This window comes from Somniosus microcephalus, chromosome 11 (genome assembly GCF_052327205.1).
Source record: "Somniosus microcephalus isolate GS21.2 chromosome 11, FLI_Smic_1.0, whole genome shotgun sequence".
Taxonomy (NCBI): Eukaryota; Metazoa; Chordata; class Chondrichthyes; order Squaliformes; family Somniosidae; genus Somniosus; species Somniosus microcephalus.
Genome location: NC_140997.1, coordinates 175,860,976 through 175,884,980, shown reverse-complemented (window position 1 = coordinate 175,884,980; position 24,005 = coordinate 175,860,976). Strand labels below are relative to the sequence as shown.

General features: G+C 44.5%; 1 protein-coding gene across 2 annotated transcripts in view; it reads right to left on the bottom strand.

Moving 5' to 3' along the window:
* LOC147110995 (uncharacterized) overlaps positions 1 to 16,930 on the bottom strand; it is a 147,804-nt gene extending 130,874 nt beyond the window's left edge. Inside the window, exons 1-2 of one of the 2 annotated variants that reach the window (XR_015080026.1) lie at positions 16,597 to 16,930; positions 15,844 to 15,931 (exon numbers count right to left, since the gene is read on the bottom strand). Coding sequence is in view for 1 of the 2 variants with exons in the window: in XM_086001445.1 (XP_085857571.1) it covers positions 15,844 to 15,931 (88 nt within the window). In the remaining variant the exon portion in view is untranslated. The remainder of the gene's footprint in view (positions 1 to 15,843; positions 15,932 to 16,596) is intronic. The other variant, XM_086001445.1, reaches the window with a different exon arrangement.
* Between the last annotated feature and the right edge of the window lie 7,075 nt (positions 16,931 to 24,005).

Here is a 24,005-nt window from a genome sequence, read left to right as displayed (position 1 = left end):
CTGGTCATGTCTGGGCAAGGGATGGCAAAGGGGAAACGGGAGTACTCATCAACTATGTTGAGGAAGTACACATTGCGGTCAGCGGAGGGGAGGGGCCCTTTAAAATCGACGCTCAGGCGTTCGAAGGGGCGGGTGGCCTTGATCAGGCTTGCTCTGTCCGGCCTATAGAAGTGCGGTTTGCACTCGGCGCAGATTTGGCAGCTCTTGGTCATGGTCCTGACCTCCTCGATGGAGTAGGGCAGGTTACGGGATTTGATAAAATGGAAAAACCTGGTGACCCCCGGGTGGCAGAGGTCATTGTGAAGGGACTGCAGCCTATCACTCTGCGCGTTGGCGCATGTACCACGTGATAGGGCATCTGGGGGCTCATTGAGTTTCCCTGGCCGATACAAGATATCATAATTGTAGGTGGAGAGTTCGATTCTCCACCTCAAGATCTTGTCGTTCTTGATTTTACCCCTCTGCTTATTATTAAACATAAAAGCTACTGAACGCTGGTCAGTGAGCAGGGTAAATCGTTTCCCGGCCAGGTAATGCCTCCAGTGACGCACCGCTTCTACAATAGCCTGGGCCTCCTTTTCGACGGAGGAGTGTCTCGTCTCGGGGCCCTGGAGGGTCCTTGAGAAAAAGGCCACGGGTCTGCCCGCCTGGTTAAGGGTCGCGGCTAGGGCGAAGTCGGAGGCATCGCTCTCCACTTGGAAGGGGATGGACTCATCCACCGCGTGCATTGCGGCCTTCGCGATATCGTTCTTGATAAGAGTGAAGGCTGCACACGCCTCTGGTGTCAGGGGGAAGGAGGTGGCTTTGATGAGGGGCCTGGCTTTGTCTGCATAGAGGGGCACCCACTGGGCGTAGTAGGAGAAAAACCCCAGGCATCTCTTCAGTGCTTTTTGGCAGTGGGGAAGGGGTAGCTCCATTAGGGGGCGCATTCTGTCGGGGTCGGGCCCGATGACTCCGTTCTCCACCACGCAGCCGAGGATGGCCAGGCGCTTGGTGTGAAACATACATTTTTCCTTATTGTACGTTAGGTTCAGCCGTTGGGCCGTACGGAGGAAATTTGCTAGATTAACGTCGTGGTCCTGCTGGTCGTGGCCGCAGATGGTGACGTTATCCAAATAGGGGAAGGTTGCCCGCAGCGCGTTCTGGTCAACCATTCGGTCCATCTCCCTTTGGAAGACCGAAACCCCGTTGGTGACGCCGAAGGGGACCCTAAGGAAGTGGTAGAGGCGGCCGTTTGCCTCGAAGGCAGTATACTGGCGGTCCTCATGGCGGATGGGCAGCTGGTGGTACGCTGACTTAAGGTCGATGGTGGAGAATACTTTGTATTGCGCAATCTGATTGACCATATCAGATATGCGAGGGAGGGGGTACGCGTCCAGCTGGGTGTACCGGTTTATGGTTTGGCTGTAGTCGATTACCATGCGGCGTTTTGCAGTGGTTTTAACGACTACAACCTGGGCTCGCCAGGGGCTAGTGCTACCTTCGATAATGCCCTCCTTCAAGAGCCGCTCCACCTCAGAGCTGATAAAAGCTCTGTCCCCGGCACTGTACCGCCTGCTTTTGGTAGCGATGGGTTTACAGTCGCGGGTGAGGTTAGCGAACAGGGGAGGGGGGGGGACTTTTAATGTGGAAAGGCTGCAGGTGGTTTGCAGCGGGCGATTTAAAAGTTGTTGGTTGCAGACTGTGAGTGGGGGGAGGGGTCCACCGTATGCTAGTGTGACATTCTTAAGGTGGCACTGAAAATCCAACCCTAGCAGGACGGCAGCGCAAAGACGGGGCAGGACTAGCAGTTTAAATTTTTGATATTCAGTGCCCCCTACTGACAGGGTCACCACACAGTAGCCGCTGATGTCCATTGACTGGGACTTGGACGCCATAGAAATGCGATGGTGCGTTGGCAGAATCGTGAGGGAGTGGCTACGTACCGTGTCGGGGTGGACGAAACTCTCTGTGCTCCCGCTGTCGATCAGGCAACTGGTGGCGCGGCCGTTTACCGCGATATCCATCATGGAGCTGGATAGATGGTGAGGGTGGCCTTGATCCAGCGTCACGGAGGCCAGTATGTGGCTTAGTGAGTCACTATAGTCATCCGCCGAGACGGTGGTCGGTTCCGGTGACGAAATGGCGGTTGAGTGCGTTGGATACGATGGCGGCGGATGCCATGCGGCCGGGGGTACACAAAATGGCGGATAAGATGGCTGCTCCCACGGCCCGCACGCTGCGCTGCTGGCTGGCTTCCCCTTGCAGGCGTTAGCGTAATGGCCTTTCTTCCCGCAGCCCGAGCAGGTAGCTGTCTTAGCTGGGCAGTGCGCTCTGGGATGTTTTAACTGGCCACAGAAATAGCATTTTTGGGCCTGGTTACTGGGCATCGAAGCAGTTCTTACCGGAGGCTGCTGTCTCGGTTGGGTCGCTGCAGCGGTTGGTGCCGGGGGCGGCGGTCCCGTGTCCCACGGTTTCGATTGCCATGTCTCGGCGCCGTTACGGGGGTATGCCTCGAGGTTTCGGTGGGCCTCCTCTAACGAGAGCGCAAGGGCAATGGCCGTCTTCAGGTCGGGTTCCTTGCTTTCTAGCAGTCTCTGCCGGGTGTGGTCTGACTGGAGGCCCCTGACGAAGGCATCACAGGCGAGTCCCTGCGCGTGCTCCACAGCCGTTACCGCTTTACAATCGCAGTCTCTGCAGAGTGCCAGTAGCGCCCGTGCAAATGCCCCTACCGATTCTCCCGGTTGCTGCCTGCGGGATCCCAAGAGGTGTCGGGCGTAAATTGTGTTCACTGGGCGTGTATATTGCCCTTTTAGTAGCTCGAGGGCCGCCACGTACGTATTAGAGTCCCGGATTAGCATATATACTTGATGGCTCACCTGGGCGGTCAAAATTTTCAGTTTGTGATCCTCCTCTGTAACCTGTGAGATTGCGAGGAAGGATTCAAAGCAGCTCAGCCAGTGTTCAAACTTGGCTGATGCACCCACATCTTGAGGGTCGAGGTCCAGGCGTGGTGGTCTGAGGGCTCTCAGCAATGTCTGCTGTATCCGTTGCTGTTGTTGCTCCTCAGGTGTCGCCATTTAACTTTTAGCTAATAAAATTGATACGCTTATCAATTACTTCATAAAAGGTGATGAGTCGAAGAAGAGATGATGAGTCGAAAGAAGAGATGAATAAGGCTTTTATTAGCTAAGAAGAGACCATGCTTCTTCGTGAGTGACTGAACAAGTCTGAACGAAACCCACACAGTGGTGGGTGGAGTCAGCTGAGGCATGCCTCCATACACAGCGCCACCCAGAGGTGGCAATATACAATACAGTGGTTTACCACATTATGCAGGGCTTGCTTTTTGGCTGTTGCTTGCCTGATTTTCTCTACCATCTGTAATGGGGGTTCTCTGCATAACCATGCATTCGTCAACTCTCCAGAAACGCTCGAAGTGAGTGCCTCACTGTACCGCCTGAACGTAACTCTCTAGGCCTCATCGCATGCCTCTGTTAGGCACGGTTTTGTCTCTGAAGTCAAACGGAGCCGGGACCGCGTGTATCAACGACAAGGGCTGGTAATTATATCCAGCATATACCTCTAGAAATCCCCAGGACCGCCCGCATGTTTTGCTGCTGAGGAACTGCAAGTGTCCAAGATACAGGCTAGCACGGGTGTGTGTGTGAGGAGGCTTCCAAGTGTGGGTTCTGACCAAACCGGGAGAGGGGTTTAGTTAGAAGGGTTTTTCCATTATCTAGGCTTAGATTCTGGGAAGGGGTTGGTTTGGCGTAACCAATAAGGTGGGTATTTTAGCCTAAAGTTATAAGCTAGTGTCCATGGTCACCTACTCGTTCTGCCGTAGGCGAGAGGAGTAGGGATTGTCATTTTTGTGAGTGTAATAAAAGGAATCGATCTTTGACCAACCGGAACCGTTTCGTTTTGTCTGAATCATTTATAATCTATCCATAGTAACTCCTTGGGTCCGAACTTGGGGGTTGTGGGGCTTGTGTTTCACGATATAATTCGGAAGACCAACCAGGTGGCATCCGGTCACGGCCGGGTTGCACAGTAATCCCGCTGGCGACGCTGCACACCGGGCATAGGAGAAGACCTATCTGGCCTTGGTCTCTCTCTCTCTCTCTGTGGGATTACCCGCTAATCGACGGGCTGGGCAGGGACTATTGGCATAAGCTCCTGCCGTCCAAGGGAAACAACCCAAACCGGGGAGTTTTTGTGGTACGGGTCGACTCAAGGGAGAGTCATAGAAACACGGGGCACGCAAAAACACCCTACAACCAGGAATATTGAGAACCCATTCCTGGCCTTGTTTGAACCATGTCTCCGTTAATGCAACCACGTCATAATCCCATGTCGCAACTTGTGCCTGCAGTACACCAACCTTTTTAGTTACGCTACAGATATTGATGTACATACAATTTGATACCTACTTTGTTATTTTTGCTATTTTCCTCAATCTGGTCTCTGCAATTTTTGAAATATTTCTAATTTTACTGCTGTTTATATCTCCCTGGTCTCTGGTCGCATTGCTGCTCCTTTCTACTATTTTCTGGTTCCCCTCACCCTGCCAAATTAGTTTAAACCTCCCTAACGGTACTAGTTAACCTCTCAGCGAGAGCATTGGTCCCAGCTGTGTTCACGTGCAACCCGTCCATCTTGTACAGGTGCCCTTTCCCCAAGAACCAGTCCCAATGCCCCAAGAATCTGAAACCCTCCCTCCTGCTCCACTTCTCCAGCCACGCATTTACTTGCACTATCTTCCTGTTTCTAAACTCACTAGCATGTGGCACTGGGAGTAATCCTGAGATTACTACCTTTGAGGTCCTTCTTTTAATAATTTTCCTAGCTGCTGAAACTCTGCCTGAAGGACCTCAACACTTTTTTTTACCTATGTCATTGGTTCCAATATGGACCACGACTTCTGGCTGTTCCCCTTTCCCTTGTAGAATGTCCTACACCCACTCGGTGATATCCTTTACACTGGCACCAGGGAGGCAACATACCATTCGGGAATCATGTTTGCGGTTACAGAAATGCCTGTATATGCCCCTAACTATTGAATCCCCTATGACTACTGCATTTCTACTCTTTTTTTTCTCCCCTGTGTGCAGTCAAACCTCCATCAGTAGCGGGGGTTTGATTCTTACTGCATTCCTCCAAGGAGTCGTCACCCTCCCTGGTATTCAAAACTAAAAACCAGTTAGCAAGTGCCACTGGCTTGGGGGATTCCTACACTACCTGTGCCTTCCTCCCACTCTGTCTGGTGGTCACCCATTCCCTCACCTCCTGCACCTTCTGTGGCAGTGGGGTGACTACCTCCTGGAACATACGATCCAGGAAACTCTCAGACTCCCGAACGCACTGCAATTGCCGCCAGCCACTCCTCAAGCTCCAAAACTCGGACACAGACCTTCCCTTTTGTTCTTTCTTCCCCTCCCCGCCTTTCCCTGCCTCGGCAGTTGATTAAAACCTTTTACATCTCTAACTTTTGCCAGTTCTGCCGAAAGGTCATCGACCTGAAATGTCTGTTTGCTGCCTGATCTGCTGAGTATTGCCATCATTTTCTGTTTTTATTTCAGATTTCCGTCATCCGCAGTATTTTGCTTTTGTTGAAGAAAAAGTTTGTTGTTCAATTGCTCACCTCAAGCTTCCAACTTCCCTCAATTACAACCTTTCTTGTCTTTCTCGAAATACACTGTTCTAGAAATGCTTTCTACTCCCTATATTTCCAATGTGTTCAAATCAGGATTTGCATTATTTCCTACTATAACCCATTGTTTCCCAGGGCTTTAAGCTGTGGCCCTCTTGTCTTCCTTCTACAATCTTCAGCCTTTTAAAACCCAAGTTTACTGTCACCTAGCCACTACTTTCTGATTTACTTCATCTTCTCATTTTTTTTTCCCACTTTGCTGGTGTTGCTGCCTTGTTTTCTCGATTAAAAAAAAAAACCAAATACCTACATTTAGGATTAGGTTTAAGAAAAGTAATTGGGACAAATTTTCCTCTTTTGTACTTGGGTGTAAGTAGCCGCCTGGACAGAGTGCAGAGGACAAATCAGACACATACGATTATACTTTAAATGGATGGGAAATTGGGCAGTTTCTATTACAGGCAATCCTCTGCACTTGATTGTCCTCTGTGCACTCTAACTGGGCAAATATTTATACCCAAATGTAAACCAGGAACAAATGTCCTAAATTTTCTACAAAAGGTGCTTTCCACTGTAAATATTTTCATCATATAAATACACTGGATAAAGAATTTCTGAAATCTCTATATTATCTAGTGACTACAATTTAGGTAATCATTTCTGTTATCAAATATAAAGTCACACAATTTAACTGCAGTCTAAAAGCATTGTAAACAGAAATGCAGTGTAATTTGCTTCTATTTAATCCGGTTTACAATAATCCACAACAGCTTGTTCTTATACCAGCAATTCTGATTGAATTTCAGTGCTATTAAAGTAATAAATGGCTCTTTCTGCTCTTATATGTCTACTGCAATCTGTCCATCTAATTGTAATCACAACTAAAGTAATATATTATACTCAAATGGAAATATCTGTATTTACAATTTTAAAATGCTAAATCAACATTGTGAATTGTTAAAGGGCTCAAGGAGAATTTTCTACTGATGTACTTTAAATCTATGTTCTGAATTGCCTTTGTCATTTGGATTTTATTTATTCATTCTCGGGATGTGGGTGTCTCTGACAAGCCCTGTATTTATTACCCAACCCTAGATTCAATTGAGTGGCTTGCTGTGCCACTTCAGAGGGCAGTTAAGAGCCAATCATTGCTAAATCCTTAAATCTGTGTCCTTTGGTTACCGAACCTTCTGCTGTTGGAAACAGTTTCTCCTTATTTACTCTATCAAAACCCTTTATGATTTTAAACGCCTCCATTAAATCTCCTCTTAATCTTCTCTGCTCTAAGGAGAACAATCCCAGCTTCTCTAGTCTCTTCACGTAACTGACATCCAGCATCCCTGGTATCATTCTAGTAAATCTCCTCTGCGCCCTCTAAAAGAATTGGACACAGTACTCCAGCTGGGGCCTAACCAGTGATTCTTAAAGGTTTAGCATAATTTTCTTGCTTTTGTACTCTATGCTTCTGTTTATAAAGCCAAGGACTGTTATTGCTTTCCTTACTACAAATAAATTGGCCAATGCTCATGGTTAATTGATGAATAAGTTTTTATTATATATAGGATTCTGGAGCGCAGGGCCTGATGCAGCAGTGGAACAAAATTTGAGTTGGGCTGAGAAATTTCAAAGCAGGGCTGGGATTGGGGTGGTGGCAGGGGGGGTGGGGGGCGAGGTTGAAGCATGGGGCGTCGGGCCAAGAAATTTTAGAGTAGGTTCATTATGGGGCCAAGGCACAGTGCTGGCACCAAAGGACCGAGGAAAATTACGTAAGCAATGCTGGACCAAAAGCCATTGCGATAGGTCATTGTTGACAAAGGAACATAGGGAATAGCTGCTATTAATGTTGACCTTGAAATACTGACATAAAACTGTCTGAGACAACAGGAAGTAAAGTTTTTTGGACAGGAAGTGCATGCCATACACAAGATTTTTAATATAACACGGATTACACTAAATTGTAATACCTATTGTTTGATTTGATTTAATGTCTCAACAACACTTGTTATGCTACTTTCCTCTCATTGTGTTTTATGTTATTATTAATATTGTTCCACTCTTTACACCTGCAGCATTCACCAAGTGGATGGGCAGAAAAACTGTTGGCAGGACTCTGCCAATGTTACTGTTCAGCCAGATGATAGATATTATTTGAACGTCCCAGGTACCTCCCCTTCAGAGTTTCTCCCTACCCTACAAGAAAGTTTCTGACCTCTATTCTGCACATGCCATGAAGGGACAACTTAGATTTAAATAAATAGAATCAACATGGTATAATTCACATGCCAACCATGTTCCACTGCCTTGTGACAGAGCATATTTCGCTGCCAATATGCATTTTTGTAGGATGAAATAAAACATTCCAGGATTCCATTATTTCAACTAAAATGATTTTCTACAGTAAAGGGAAAGTTGGGAACCACATGAAAACATCTTGCACTTTAGCATGACATTGCATTATGAACAATGAAAGTTATTGTGAAGTTAACTTTTGGAAACAGGCATAGTCTTAAAATCACACTGACTTTAAAATCTCAATGCACAGGTATAAGTTTCTAAATTAGCGCCAGCGGGGCTCAATTGGTCGTGCTCTTGCCTCTGAGCCAGGTGGTCATGGGTTCAAACCCAAATCCAGGCCTTGCGCGTGTAATACAAGGTTGTACCCCTGATGATGCAGCACAGAGGGAGTGCTGTGTTGTTGGAGGTGCTGTCCTTTGAAGGAGACGTTAATCTAAGGCCTCATCTGCCTATTCAGGTGAACGTTCAAGATCTTATGGCACTATTTTTGAAAAAGAGCAAGGCAGTTTCTCAAGTGTCCTTGCCATAGTTATACCTTCAATCAAAACCACTAATAAAAGATTAACCCACCCTTCATTTGATTGCTGTTTGTGTGATCTTTCTGTGAGGTAAATGGCTGCTGTATTTGCCTAAATAATAACCGTGACTGCTATTCAAAGTAATGAATGTGAAGATTTTGGGATGTTTCTGACAGGTGAGATATGGCCCAATGGCCTAGAAGTTGCAGTACACCAGAAACCTGCTGGTAACAGCGCTGGCCAAGGCTAACAGCTACCTGCAGAGAGAGTGCAGACACCACTGCTTTTTTGGTGCTGCCTGCTACTAATATCAGCGGTGTGGAGAATTTGTGGTGTAATGCACTCTTTCAGGAGCCAAAGGTCACGTCTGTGTCCCGCTCGCAGTTAAGGAGAAAGAGGAAGAAACGAGTGACCCTGTAGGCCATGTAAGAAATAGTTGCCGTATTTGTTACAACAATTTACCACCCGCTCACCAATCAATGTTACATCATTGCATTCAGCTTTTGTGGAGAAAGCTCCCTCTTGTTTAAAGCACATCAAAGTGACATGAGCAAAGCTCCAGAACCTATCTATGGAAGTCATCTTTTAAATCAGCTCAGGCTCCATCTCGCAAAATTGCTACAGGTGGAAAAAGAGTTCAGCAAATTGGTTATGCATTTGTGGGGAGTCTGTCGACTGAGCCAGGGACGTCTGTGGTTTGATCGGACATCAGGTTATATGGGATCGGAGAAGGAGGGAGGGTGTGGGTGTACAATGGAGCAAATTAATTATCGGAAACCTGTACCTCTCATTGTGCTGAAGAAGGTATGCAGCATTCAGTGTTGTTGATAGGGACCACAGTTCATTTTTTTTTACATTGAGCCAAGATGGCCCATTTAATGCTTTCAAGGACTCGCCCCTATCGCTTTACCCACACATCTCATTCTAAAAGCATAGAGACTATGCCAAGCTCTTTATTTTAAATGCTTGTTTAAATTTTCATGCAACAGGAAGAAAAAGATATGGGGTAGGAACAAGCAAATCCAGCACTTTGTAGTTTTTGAAACCGTTACACTGTAGTCATAATTTCACTGATATGCTGAGGTCACTTTAGTCACTGGCTTAGGAAGGTCTGACAACTGAGGGCTTTTTACTATTCCATGGTGAGGGCAGAGTACTCGTATCTGATAACTTAAACATTTGAATTCACACTGCAGATTTCAGAGATCGAAACATTGAACATCCATAGGTGATTCCTATTCCAAACCTCAAGCTTACTCTTCTAGTCACTCAGAAGTAATCACTTGCAATATTCTGCATCTTCCCATTTGTTACATTCAGTATTACAATCTCAGGCAGGACAGTTTCAAATAAGCAAACCACCGGAAAAAAAATGAAACTCTACCTTCAAATCTCAAGGGTTAGCTCTCCAGCCCTAGGCTTGCGATTAATATAAACACTGCTACGTGGAGATAATAGTCCTGGCTGTCTTCCATTTGTCACTTGAAGCGTCCTCTTCGCTGTTTATGCTGCTGAAGTGCTTTTAGCAGCTGCACGCACGGACGTGCTTTGGAGAGGTCGGCAAGAGGAGTGGTGATATCCAAAATGGAAGAGCGGGCGTCAATTTGGTGTTGCACGCTCTGGCGAATTACAATACTTTTGGCGAGCGTAGGCAACGGCAGCGCTGCTGACCTGCTGAAAATGGCGGCCGCCGCGGGACCCGCTGGCAGCAGGCGGAAGTGCGGTGGCCGTCATTTTTTCCCAAACTGGCCTTACCGGCCGGCGGTAAAGCTACAAATTTATAGCCCATTAAATCTATAAATCCTTCTAAATGGTCTTTGTAAATTAAGTGAACTATTTGAATACCACAACAACTTGCTACTATATAGCGCCTTTAACGTAGTAAAATATCCCAAGGTACTTCACAGGAGCTTAATCACATAAAAACACACCGAGCCAAAGAAGGAGACATTAGGACAGGTGACCTAAAGCTTGGACAAATAGGTAGGTTATAAGGAGTGTCTTACAGGAGGAGAGAGAGGTGGATAGATTTAGAGAGGGAATTCTAGAGCTTAGGAGCTAGACAGCTGAAGGCCTGCCCACCAATGGTGTGGTGAAGGAAGTGGGGGATGAACAAGAGGCCAGAATTGGAGGAATGCAGAGTTCTCAGAGGGTTGTAAGGCTGGAGGAGGTTACAGAGACAGGGAGGGGTGAGGCCATGGAAGGATTTGAAACAAGGATGACATTTTTTAAATCGAGACTTTTGGGGATCAGGAGCCAATGTAGGTCAGTAAGCACAGGGGTGATGGGCGAATTGGACTTGGTGTGAGTTAGGATACGGGCAGCAGAGTTACGGATGAGCTTCAGTTTGCTGGAGGATGGAAGAAGGGATGCCGGCCAGGCGAGCATTGGAATAGTCGAGTCTGTAAATGTAAGTCAGTAAATCAGCTTTCCTCTGTTCTTTATTTACGGTGGACTAGTAAATATGTTTTCTCATAATTGTGTTAATTTCACTATCGTTAAAATAGGTAACAGTAAATATTTTCTCCAGGCTAGAATCTTACACAAATAATACTAGGTTATATTGTTAAAGGATATAGAAAAAAAATACTCCATTAATCACAATGACTTGCTGCAACAAGAATCTCAAAAAAGAACCATTTGAAACTCCATGTTTATACCAATTTGTAATTATTTTTCAGCTTCAATAATATCACAATTGTTTAGTAAATGTATGTGAAAGGCACTACACAGTATTACACATCACCACTCACAAACCTTAGTGATCACTACATCATCATTGGTCAACAATCATCAGAGCTTCTGTGACTGTCCTCTACACTTCTTTATTCATCATGCATGATGGTAATTCTTCTGTGGGAATTTCTGCACCCCGTACAAGTTAAGTATTGTACTTAATTGAAAAGGTACTTTTACAGTGTAAACCACTGATAATGAAATCACTGTAGCTACAGACATCACTGTTTTATATGTAAAAATTGTTAAACAAGGATTACTTTATTTTTCATTATTTGACAGCACTTTGCTGTTGCCTCTACGGTCTGGAGAAAGTGACATGTGGTATGGTTACCAGCTTATCCAAACTAAACATACAAACCATCCACTGGAGAAAATCTGGCATCTCTAAGTATTTGAGAGCAGCAATATTATATCGGACATGAAAGCACCTTTGGAATATGTCAGTTGGCATTTAATAGGTGATATTTTGTCTTAGCTATTTTTGTTTTAAGGAATTTTCCTTGGTAAAACAGTAGGAAAATGTTTGTACATGGCAATAACTTCACTATAAAGGATTTCCTGTTATAAGTAAATGCATTATAAGTAGTTTCTACTGCTCAACACTTAGTCAACTCTTGCTGTCTTTTCCATTAATCAAGCAGATAAAATAGATTTACCAACATATATATTTTAATCTTAAACACTGATATTTTACAAACTGAAATTTTCATTTGGAGATTAGTGACATAAAGAATCATAAGATAGAGCTAGAAGTTAGCATTTATGAACATCTAACTGCCACAGCAGCCATCATTGCTTTTCTACCAACATTACTGAAGAGTGCAGAGTAAGTGCTTTCTGTCTGTTCTTGTTTTAATGCTACTTAATCCATTTACTGCAGAAGTTGCTGGCTAGAATTCTGTGAAATTTATGCATTTCTTTCAAAAATGCTTTGAGTGAGACAATGGATAGCTTTCAATACTGCATAATTTAGGCATCAGCAAGGCAAGAAATTGAACCAAACTATTTAAAACATACATGATAGTATATTCCAAATGGCACTGTACATGGCTGTTCTTTTCCTTTATTACTTACATGTTGCATTCCAGGATCATTTGCCAGACACTATTTAAGGACCCTGTGCCGAAAGGAATTTCTTCCCCAAAATCAGGAAATTCTAGTTAACTCATTCTTTACAAACTGTTATTATGCCTCCTATAACAGCCTCTATACTTGCCATGAATTTCACAATATATATAGGGGTAAATTTCACAATATAACATTACCAGCACAGAGCTTCAAATCAGGCGCACTAACCTTTGTATCCAAACCCCCAATATGATCTTCCATTGTTTGAAGCTCTGTACTAGGAATGCTAATTTACCCCCATAATTTGAACTTTCTCACCAGTGAGAGTTCATTAAAACACATAGGGGAAAAAATTTGGTTGCTTTTCGCCTCCTGTTAATGCCCTAAGAGGGCGCTAATGGGTTGCAAAGCAACTAGTGCCCTGGGGTGACGATGTTTGCGCCACTAGCGAAATTGACGAGACATTTTGCAACGGCACTAAACATTACCGGTACGCTCTCCTGCGCCCGCAGATCGTGATGTCTGTTGAGCGTGCAACACCCCAGTAGCGCCCCGGACCAGATATTGAGTGGCGCCCCCTGCCTTACCGCCTGCCGCTAGCACCGACAGGTTGAGGGGAACGTTTTGCAGTCGGGAAGGGACTGGGGGAGCGCTATTTAAAGGCGACTGCTTCCTGACTTGTTTTGTCAGCAACATTTTTGCACTGCGCATTCTGAAAGAGAGAGAGACTTCTGGAGAGATTCAATGCTGTGTAAAGGAGTTTTGGGTACTGAGCTGCACTTTGCAGGTTCATTTTGATTTGACCTTCCTTGAATCGATTTAGAAGAGACTATGGGGGCTGCATTCTGAGCTCTTTCCCTGGGCCTCTCCGTTGTTCTTTCCAGCAGATTTGATGTACAGGTCTCTCCAGGCCAAGATTCAAGGCTGCAATGAGCAGGGTGTGGATGGAGAGCAAGATCAATTCTCCCCTTTAAGAACTGGCCGGCGCCAGTGTGTCTGTGTTCCATTGCTGACTGACATCACGAGCTTCACCAGCGCTCTGAGTTAGTGTCTCACTCCTCGGCATTAGCGCCTTAAGAGAAGTGTGTAGTGCCTGATTAAGTGCTCCAATCACCTCCAGGGGCGATAGAAGCCAAGTTTGCAGTCGGAAGCAATAATTAGTGTCAGGCGCTAAACTTTGCACCCGACCGATAATTGCACCCCAAATGGGGCAATACCAAATTCTTCCCCTCCCCCATAGAATTTACAGCACAGAAATAGATTATTCAGTCCAACTGGTGTTTATGCTCCACACGAGCCTCCTCCCACTCTACTTTATCTAGCCCTATCAGCATATATTTCAATAGTATATTATACTGGGCTAAGCAGAAACCAGGACAAGACCACTAGCAATCAAAACAAAACAAGGAAAAACTGTGACAGTAAAGCTAGGAGGCTTTGGGAAATAAGCACTTCTGCAATCACGCCTTTTTTGCTTGACTTAATGGACGGTCCCAGTTCTAATTGAGTGCCACACCAGTCTGCACAAGATGTTCTACAACTGTTTTCTCATCTTCAGTTTCAGCCTCTGATTGGCCATGACTTATGAATATTCTTCATCTTACAGAGGTCGGTGTCTTTGTAGATTGAACTGTGCAACATGCAGCATTCAGTACTAATTTTGGAAACTCTGTGAGGGTAGTACTATAATGTCGGTTTGATTGACTAGCTTGGTCATCCATAGCTTGGCTCAAGCAATAGCTCCCTCTCTGTGCCCAAGGATCAAACTGCAGAGCAAAGGCCACCCCAATTTCCTTTTCTTCACTACAGACCACCTCATTTGGCCTCCCGCCCCTTCCATTCTCACCTCTTATGCCAGAAACAAGGAGTTCACTGATTTTTTCATCTCCAAAATAGAGACTACATGGTCAGCTACCTCAGCACCCTCGTATCCCACTGCCTTCCTTGCCATAACACCCCCAGTCCTCCCATATAAAGTCACTATTTAAGTGCAAGTTGTTACTGCAGTACTACAATGCCCACTGGATCAGTTCAAAATATCAGAACTGTACTTCAGATCTTAATCAAGTTCTTAATGAGAATCCTTGTCATCATCCAAGTCTTGTTTAATTGTGTGCTGCTGCTGTACATTGATGGGCCAAAATTGTCATGGATCATAGCTGCAGTCAGTTCTCGAGTTCTCCAATCAGCCAACCTTCCTCTCTTATTTTCCTTTGAACAATGAGCACCCAGGAAAGTTGCATTAGTTTGTGTTGGCTGTCACATACTAGCTGGATGTTCATGAAATAAAATCCCATTCTATCCATGTCTGCCACAGCATTGTGCTCAGGGCCATTAATGGCTTTCTGGGTATAACGAATGATTATACAATATGTAATTTCCCCATGCTATTACTTTTTTGCATATTAAACTACACAGTATGCTCATTTTAAAAATAATCACAAATGATATATCAGAAATGACAAATTAAGCTTTCCATATACAAAAACTAATAAGTTGTATGAATGATGAGCAGGGCAACTGGTTTATGATGACTGAATAAGCCAAATTCTATTTTTAATGCATTAGATTCCAGGATGTTTGCCAATGCTTTGGGGATTGTGGCCTGTGATTCTTCCCACTTATCTAGGAAAACTGCAAGCCACTGGCCTTAATAATAAATAATTCAAATTGATGAGATACACAATTAGCTATAGTTAAAAAAATCTTCATATCAATTAAAACCAGTTGCATTTACTTAAAAAAGATTAAACTGAATTCACAACAAAGTTTTTTTTCATATTTATATTTTCTTATTGCAAAAATACACATGTACATTTCTAGAAAGTGAATGAACAAAACTCCAATGGTTGCAAACATTAATTCTGTAATTGTGGTGCCCAGTTTGTGGATGGCTGCATTTCTCTTTACGTAGTATATGGTAGTGTTTACAAAGAATATTACTGCCATTATGCTGTTTCTAAAAAATATATTATTAGGCAACCACTCATACCATTCTGACGTATGTTGTTTTTACTGTTCCTGCCCTTTATTACTATCTGGTATATAGGCCACACCTACATATTTGTTCTATACATGTAACTTATAAAAAAAAATTGATTTATAGGATTTACTGCTAAAGCAAATGTAAAAAAACTAACATATATTGAACTTACCATATGTGAATAATATAGTAGTATTTGCTTGTCTGAAAACATTGATATATAGTGTATAGGTTTCTGTAGAATTTCCTTCTTCCTTCTTATATGAATTCTACAAACATTAACGTTCTTTCAAAAGTATAAAGTAGTAAAAGGCAAATAACCTGTAAATTGTTCAATTAATGCAAATCTTGCTCATAGCATAAATGTTACTGTTCCAATATATATCAATATTCAAAAGAAAACTGGTGTAAAATATCCATTCATGATAACCCAACACTGTGACAAATCACTTGTTTATCCAACAGGATCAACATGCACACTTGCTCCCATATTTTTTTCCTAGCTTTTAAAACTTAAAATATAAATAGCGTGGATTAATTTCACACATTTACACTTCCATGCAAAATTCAGCAGCATTTCTGTAACCTGGGTCATTGTGAAAACTTACCGTTACTGAACAAGGAGCAATTCTCTGCGTGACTGTCATGGTTTTCTGGGAGGATTGATCCCTCTCCATCCATCGCAGATTCAGACATCTACAAAAGCAGCAGTTAATTAAAATAAAACGCGTTAAGCTTCATTGGGTGTTCAATGCTAAGGTTCCTTCACTTTATTAAACAGAACTAAAAGTTAATTTGCATAAATATTTCCTGGGTCCCATAACTTTTATTTACATTCAACAAAACCCTTCTCTTTATGTTAAGAACTAAAATTGAGTTAATAGAGCATCCATGCCACAGTGATTGATTGTAAGCGCTATGGTAACTTTATAAGTTGAATATGGGAGTTATTCTTAAGTGTACTTGTGAAAAATACGATCTTACTGTTTACAATACTGAATATCCCTCAATTCACTGTCAAACCCGTTATTTACATTTCCCTATTCAAAGATGTATATAAACTCAACCCCAAGAGATCCAGAACATTAATGGTAGCTGTCACTCACTGACTGTCAACAAGAAAGCAAATATTGTGCTGTTTCTCCACTGGGATGTTTCACTCCAACCATTACATAGTTAAGATATCAAAGAATCATTCCAAAAAGTCAGCAACGAACAGGACATTTAAAATCGGTACTTCTCGACTAAAAAACTCCAATTTGCAAAAATAACAAAAGACAACCAGAGTAAATGAGTGCAGGACGCAGTGTACCGGAGGCAGCAGCGCCTTGAGACAGTTATCCCCGGCTGTCCGGCCCTACCTGCCCGGCCCCCGCAGTCCTGTCAGCGATGTTCAGTGTGTGGGAGCCCCGCTCTCCCGCCGCTGGTCTCTGGCGCCGGCAACTCCCGAGTGTGGCTGACAACACAGAGCATGCGGAGAGCGAATGCGCGCCGGCCAGGAGCGAACTGCGCGGGAGGGAGAGAAGAGGAAGGAAGGGAGGAGGGAGATCTGGTATGGGGAGGAGAAGGAGAGGAGGGAGGAAGGGAGGGAGAGGAGGAGGGAAGGGACATGAGAGAAGGGAGGAGGGGACAGGAGAGAAGGGAGGAGGGGACAGGAGAGAAGGGTGGAGAGGGGAGAGGAGGGAGAGGAGAGAAGGGAGGAGGGGAGGGAGAGGAGGGAGGAGGGAGAGGCGAAGGAGAAGAGGAGAGAGAGGAGAGGAGGGAGAGGAGAGAAGGGAAGAGGGGAGGGAGAGGCGAGGAGGAGGGAGAGGGGGAGAGGAGGGAGAGGAGAGAAGGGAGGAGGGAAAGGAGAGGCGAGGAGGAGGGAGAGGAGGAGGGAGAGGTGAGGAGGAGGGAGAGGAGGGAGAGGAGAGAAGGGAGGAGGGAAAGGAGAGGTGAGGAGGAGGGAGAGGAGGAGGGAGAGGTGAGGAGGAGGGAGAGAGGAGGGAGATCTGGTGGGAGATGGAGGAGAGGAGGGAGAGAGGAAGGAGAGGAGAGGTGGGAGGAGTAAGAGGAGGGAGGAGGGAGAGGAGAAAGAGGAGAGGAGGAAGAGGAGGAGGAGGGAGGGAGATCTGGTGAGAGATGGAGGAGAGGAGGGAGAGAGGAAGGAGAGGAGAGGTGGGAGGAGGAAGAGGAGGGAGAGGAGAGGAGGGGGAGGGAGAGGAGAGGAGGGAGTGTGGAGGAAGAAGAGGGAGGAGTGAGAGGACAGGGGAGAGGAGAGGAGGGAGATGGGGTAGGAGTGGGAAGAGGAGGAGGAGAGGTGGGAAGAAGATGAATGAGAGGAGAGGAGGGAAGGGGAGTGAGGAGAGAGGAGGGAGGAGGGGTGGGAGACAGATGAGCAGAGGAAGGGAGTGGGGAGAGGGATGGAGAGAGGTGATGGGAAGGAGAAATAGGAACGCAAGGGAAGAGAGTAGAGTAACAGTCAGAAATTGTGCTTTAGGCACTACGTGTAGAGGGAAAACTAAAAGATGTAAAGTGATTAAACCAAGTGAGAGAAATAAGAAACAAGTGAGAAAAACAATAGAGCTGAAGGACAAGCTAGGGTGTGTGGACCAAATAAGTGTTCTTTATACAAATGCATGGAGTATAAGGAATAAATTGAATGAACTGCAGGTGCAAATTCAAATTTGAGGACATAGCATGGTTGCCATTGCTGAGACATGGCTGCAAGATGGTCAGGACTGGGAACTAAATATGCCAGGTTATAAGATCTACAGAAAAGATAGGGAAAATTGCAGAGGGGGAGGAGTTGCCTTAGTGATTAGGGATGAAATCACTTCAATGATAAGAGAGGATATAACGAGAGGTAAGCAGGCAGTGGAGATGTTATGGATAGAATTAAGAAATAGGAAAGGATTTAAGACTGTAGTGGGAGTTGTATATAGGCCCCCTGGTAGCAGCTGTGATGTGCTAGATTGTATAAATGCAGAGATTAGACAAGCATGTAGTAAAGGCAGAGTGGTTTTAATGGGGGATTTTAACTTTCATACAGATTGGGATAAGCATACTAGCACCTGTCAGAAAGGTAGTGAATTTCCTGACTGTGTCCGCAATAATTTTCTATAACAATATGTCCTAGAGGCAACAAGGAGCAAACCGTATTAGACTTAGTAATGAGTAATGAGTCAGATTTAGTTAGCAGCCTAACTGTTCATGAATATTTATCCAATAGCGATCATAACATGATCGAGTTCAACATAGCGTTTGAAAGGTAGAAAAATGAAACAGCTACTAAGGCCACGATTTCGCTTACCGAGGCGGGTCTGGGGTGGCCGGGGTTGGTAGCGCGGTCCCAGCCCGGTGCCTGCTCCATCCTGCTCTGTTGAAGTGATTTTACGTTGATAGGGCTTGTTAAGCCTGCCCAGCGAGATTCCTGGCCAATTAAAAGGAAGCGGGTCTGATGATGTCATTTGATGATGCGTCATCAGCCGGTTTCCTTAAAGGGGCCATGTCCAAGTTTACTTTGACAGTCGTGCTGTCAGTGTTCTACAGCATTGAGGTGCTGCAAACACTGACAAGCACTGCACAAAGCTGCACGCCTGCACCCAGGCTCTCCCATGATTCCCTCCATATGCTTATGGAGGGAGTCACAGCACGCAGAGAGGTTCTCTTCCCTTCCAATGGGCGGAAGAGACCTCCCCAGGAGACCAACGCAGCCTGATTACACATTGCATAGGAGGGCACAAGCAGGGATGGCGTCAGGAGGACCAGGCTGCAGTGGCACAAACCTTTCAATGATCTCAGTAATCACGAAACATTACTGCAAAGCCACACTCAACCTCATCCTGCTGTGCCACTCATCACATCCCCATCATTCCACCTTCCTGCACATCCTTACACCAACTTACCTTGCACCTCCACCCATCCCTCTCTATGTACATTATCACTTCCCCATCTCACTAGCCACACCTCACACTCACCCTCATCCTAGTGCAAGCATACCAATTAACAACACACAAGGGTAGGCACTCAGGTGCTTTAGCCAATGTTCATGTGAAGTTTCTGGTAATGTGCTGTCAAACATTGAAATCTTTATTTTCAACACTTTGCGTTCTTGGACAGATTTCTGTGCACCTTTAGAAGTGGCTTATTGAGTTGCAGTGAATGGTGAGACATAAGGGTACCCCCCCCCACCCCCCGCAATGGTGATGAGTGTGAAAGGAATGACTTGGGCATTGTAGGGATGCTTTATGGTGTTGGTGTGGGGTGGTGCCAACCTGGCGCATCAAGTGGCAGCCAGGGTGTGCAGTGTCAAGTGAAGTAAATCTGGCTATGGTGAGGCCATCCCTGGAGTCCTGGGCAGCAATGTGTCCTGTGCAGCATCAGTTGATTGCGGAGAAGGTTGGTGTTGTTGTTGTTGCTGCTGGTGTGCCCGGTGATGCTGGTATTGGGGCTGATCATAGTGGGAGTCTGTGGACCAAGGTGCGATATTTTCAAGGGCACCGATGCTGATGGAATAGATGGCAGGGGAGGTTGAGATGACAGAAGCGATCCGTCAATGGCGAGAGTTGTTCCAGTGTGGTGACACTGGATAGAGAGTTTGCTCCAAACACTTGCAAGCTACAGAAAGCTCAATCTGTCTTCTAAATGCAGTAACCAACAGTTTCTGAGCTTTGAAAGTGAACAGCTGTAACATGGGATCTTTTATACAACTTTGGCAGCTGTCAAGTCATGACAGACCTGACACCTAGGAGACTCGTGTGGAGGCAGGTTGACAGGGTGGTCCCGACCCACTGTCAATCATTTCTATTTTCACAGCTGACTCGCCTCCGATCCCATCCTCTCAGTCCTGGTAAAATTTCGGCCTAAGATTCTAGATTTGGGTAAGGCCGACTTCAAAGGGATGAGACAGAGACTGTCCACAGTAAACTGGGCAAATCTGTTAATGGGTAAAACAACAGAAGATCAGTGGGAGATGTTCAAAAGGAATTTATACCCCTGAGGGGCAAAAGCTCTACTTGCCAAAAAAAACCCAGCCATTGATGACTAAAGAGGTCGGGGACAGCATAAAACTAAAAGAAAAAGCATACAAAAAATGCAAAAAATAGCACAGATCCTGGTGAATGGGAAAGATACAAAGAACAGCAAAGGGTCACAAAACAGATAGTAAGAGCTACAAAAAGGGAGTATGAAAGGAAACTTGCAAGTAATATCAAAATCAACACAAAATATTTTTAAATTATATTAGGAAAAAGAGGGTAGTCTGGAGCAATGTTGGCCCCTTAAAAACTGAAAGCGGTGATATTATCAATGTTAATAAGGAAATGGTGGACATGTTGAATAGTTACTTTGCGTCAGTATTTACAGTAGAGGAAATCCCAAGGAAACTAAATCAGGGACAGGGACTCAATAAAATTAATGTAAATAAAATAACAGTAATGAAGAAAATAATGGCACTAAAGAGTGACAAATCCCCAGGACCAGATGGTTTCTATCCCAGGCTTTTAAAGGAAGTAGGTGAGTACATTGCAGATGCCCTAACTATAATCTTCCAAAGTTCTCTCGATTCAGGAACCATTCCTTTAAATTGGAAAATTGCGCATGTCACTCCACTATTTAAAAATGATGAGAGGGGGAAACCAGGGAATTAGAGATCAGTTAGCCTAACATCTGTTGTCGGGAAATAGCCAGAATCTATAATTAAGGATAGGGTGACTGAACACCTCAAAAATTTTCAGTTGATCAGAGAGAGCCAGCATGGATTTGTGAAAAGTAGGTCATGCCTGACAAACCTGATTGAATTTTTTGAAGAGGTGGCTAAAGTAACGGACAGGGGAATGTTTCTGGATGTTATTTATATGGACTTCCAGAAGGCATTTGATAAAGTCCCAAATAAGAGACTGTTAACTAAGGTAGAAGCCCATGGAATTGAGGGCAAATTATTGACCTGGCTAGAAATTGGCTGAGCGGCAGGAGACAGGCAGTAGGGATAATGGGTAGGTACTCAAATTGGCAGGAGGTGATTAGTGGTGATCTGCAAGGATCTGTGTTGGGGCCTCAACTATTCGCAGTATTTCTTAACGACTTAGATGATGGCATAGAAAGTCATATATCCAAATTTGCCGCTGACTCAAAGATAGGTGGAATTGTAAGCAGTGTAGACGGAAGCATAAAATTACAAAGGGATACCGACAGATTAAGTAAATGGGCAAAACTGTGGCAAATGGATTTCAATGTAGGCAAATGTGAGGTCATCCACTTTGGAACTAAAACAGATAGAACAGGATACTTTCTAAATGGTGGAGTGGAAGTCCAAAGAGGTTTTGGGATCCAGGTACATAGATCATTAAAATGTCATGAGCAGGTACAGAAAATAATCAAAAAGGCTAATGGGATGCTGGCCTTTATATCTAGAGGACTAGAATACAAGGGAGTAGAAGTTATGCTGCAGCTATACAAAACCCTGGTTAGACCACACTTGGAGTACTGTGAGCAGTTCTGGGCACCACACCTTAGGAAAGATATATTGGCCTTGGAGGGAGTGCAGCGTAGGTTTACCAGAATGATACCTGGACTACAAGGGTTAAGTTATGAGGAGAGATTACACAATCTCTAGAATTTAGATGGTTAAGGGGTGATCTGATCGAAGTTTCCAAGATAGGTAGATAGAGAGAAACTATTTCCACTGGTTGGGGATTCTAAGGCTAGGGGGCATAATCTAAAAATTAGAACCAAACCTTTCAGGAGTGAAATTAGGAAACACTTCTACACACAAAGTATGATAGAAGTTTGGAAATCTCTTCCGCAAATGGCAATTCATGCTAGATCAATTGTTAATTTTAAATCTGAAATTGATAGATTTTTGTTAACCAAAGGTATTAAGGGATATGGGCAAAAATCAGCCATGATCTCATTGAATGGCAGAGCAAGCTCGAGGGGCTGAATGGCCTACTCCTGTTCCTATGTTCTTAGGAGGAGGGTGGGAGGGAGGGAGAAGGAGGGTGCGGAGGGGGAAGGGGATGTAAGGAGAGAGGGGAGGGAAAAGGAAGGGAGAGAAAGGAGGAGTGAGAGGGGAAGAGCAAGGGAGATGTGGTATCCAATGTGGGACTGGACTCAGGGAGGGGAGTTGGTAATGGATCTGGGAAAAGAAGAAGATAATGAAATCCAAGTAACGGACCTGTGACCTGGGCTGCAGACTGCATGGGGGATCAGATAAAAGAGCCAGGACCAGAACCAGAATGGTTCCAGGGATGGGGGATCTTAGCTACAAGGACAGGTTGGAGAAGCTGGATTTCTTTTCATTAGAGAAAAGGAGGTTGAGGGGTGATTTGTTAGAGGTGTACAAGATTATGACGGGTTTGGATAGACTTAACGGGGAAAGGCAGTTCCCACTAGTTGATGGTACAAGAACTAGAGGACACAGATTTAAGTTTTTGGGCAAGACATACAGGGGGGATGTGAGGAAAAAGTTTTTGACGCAGCGAGTGGTGAGGACCTGGAACTCGCTGCCGACGGAAGTGGTGGAAGTGGACACACTCAATGTTTTCAAGGGGAGACTGGATCGGCACTTGAGGGAAATAAACTTACAGTGCTACGAGGATAGAGCGGGGGAATCAGACTGACTGATTGCACTACAGAGAGCTGGCATGGACTCAGTGGGCCGAATGGCCTCCTTCTGTGCCATTATGACTCTATGGGCTTGATTTTGCCAGGCTCGAGTGTGAAGGAATAAGCCATATAACCTATTCAGAAAAATATACTATCTTTTGAAAGAATTCTGGCCTTATTAAATCATGACAAACTGGGTTTGGAAATTTAGAAACCGAACTATGAAAAAGCTGTGAATGCATTCTGGCTATTGAGATAAGATAGTTGTTGACACTGAATCAATAACCTTATTGAAACAGAAGGTTAAAGGCACCGGCAGGCTGAACCTTTCAGAATGAAACAATGGTTCACCCTAGATAAGGTGTTCTAAGTTATACTTTGTAAAGAAGCACATAAAAGTAAGAAACATCTGCCTTCATAAAAACGACATCAAGTAAAACACACCTGCCATTACATCATTTTTTATGGTAAACTTAGAACACCTAGAGAAGAGACATAATTCTGTAATGCTACCAGCTGAGGTGACTGTAAGAATTGCAGGGATCAGCAGAAAAATTACTAGAGATAATTAGCTTACATCAGCAGAAAACCTTAAAGGAAATACCACTGGAAAAGGGTATAAATATTGAACTCTCAAATGGGATAACAGACTAGCTTTAAAGGGGCAAAGCGATTCTTAGCTTCAGAGGCAGCTCTGTGAGTCTCCAACTCTTTGTACCTTGGGGATCAAAGGTATTTGATTTTGGTGGATATCCTGAATAGAACTTTAAGAACTGTAAAACTGTAGCGAAGTTAAGATTTGAGAGTAAGGTTCTCTGATAATAGGATTGTAAGCTTTCTCTTTTTGGAACTGGTATTGTTGCGATTGACTCACCAACTGTAAACTACATGTCGGTTCTTTAATAAATCTATATATTTTTAGAATTGTCTCACATAAGACTTCTGTATCAAAAACTCGCGAACTCAATCTCTGTACACTCTTTGGTGAGGAGTTGCAGAATTCTGGGGGAGTTTTCCGGACCCTCATAATAAAAGGAATGTTACAGTCTAGCTAAACTTATTAAAAGTGCTATCTGAAGGACGGTAACATTTTCAGGTTGTTCCTTTCCTTTAGGGAGAGACAGTCCGGACCTTTAGACCCAATTAAGCGTCTTTAGGATTCGGCTACCTCAAACTTTAGTTG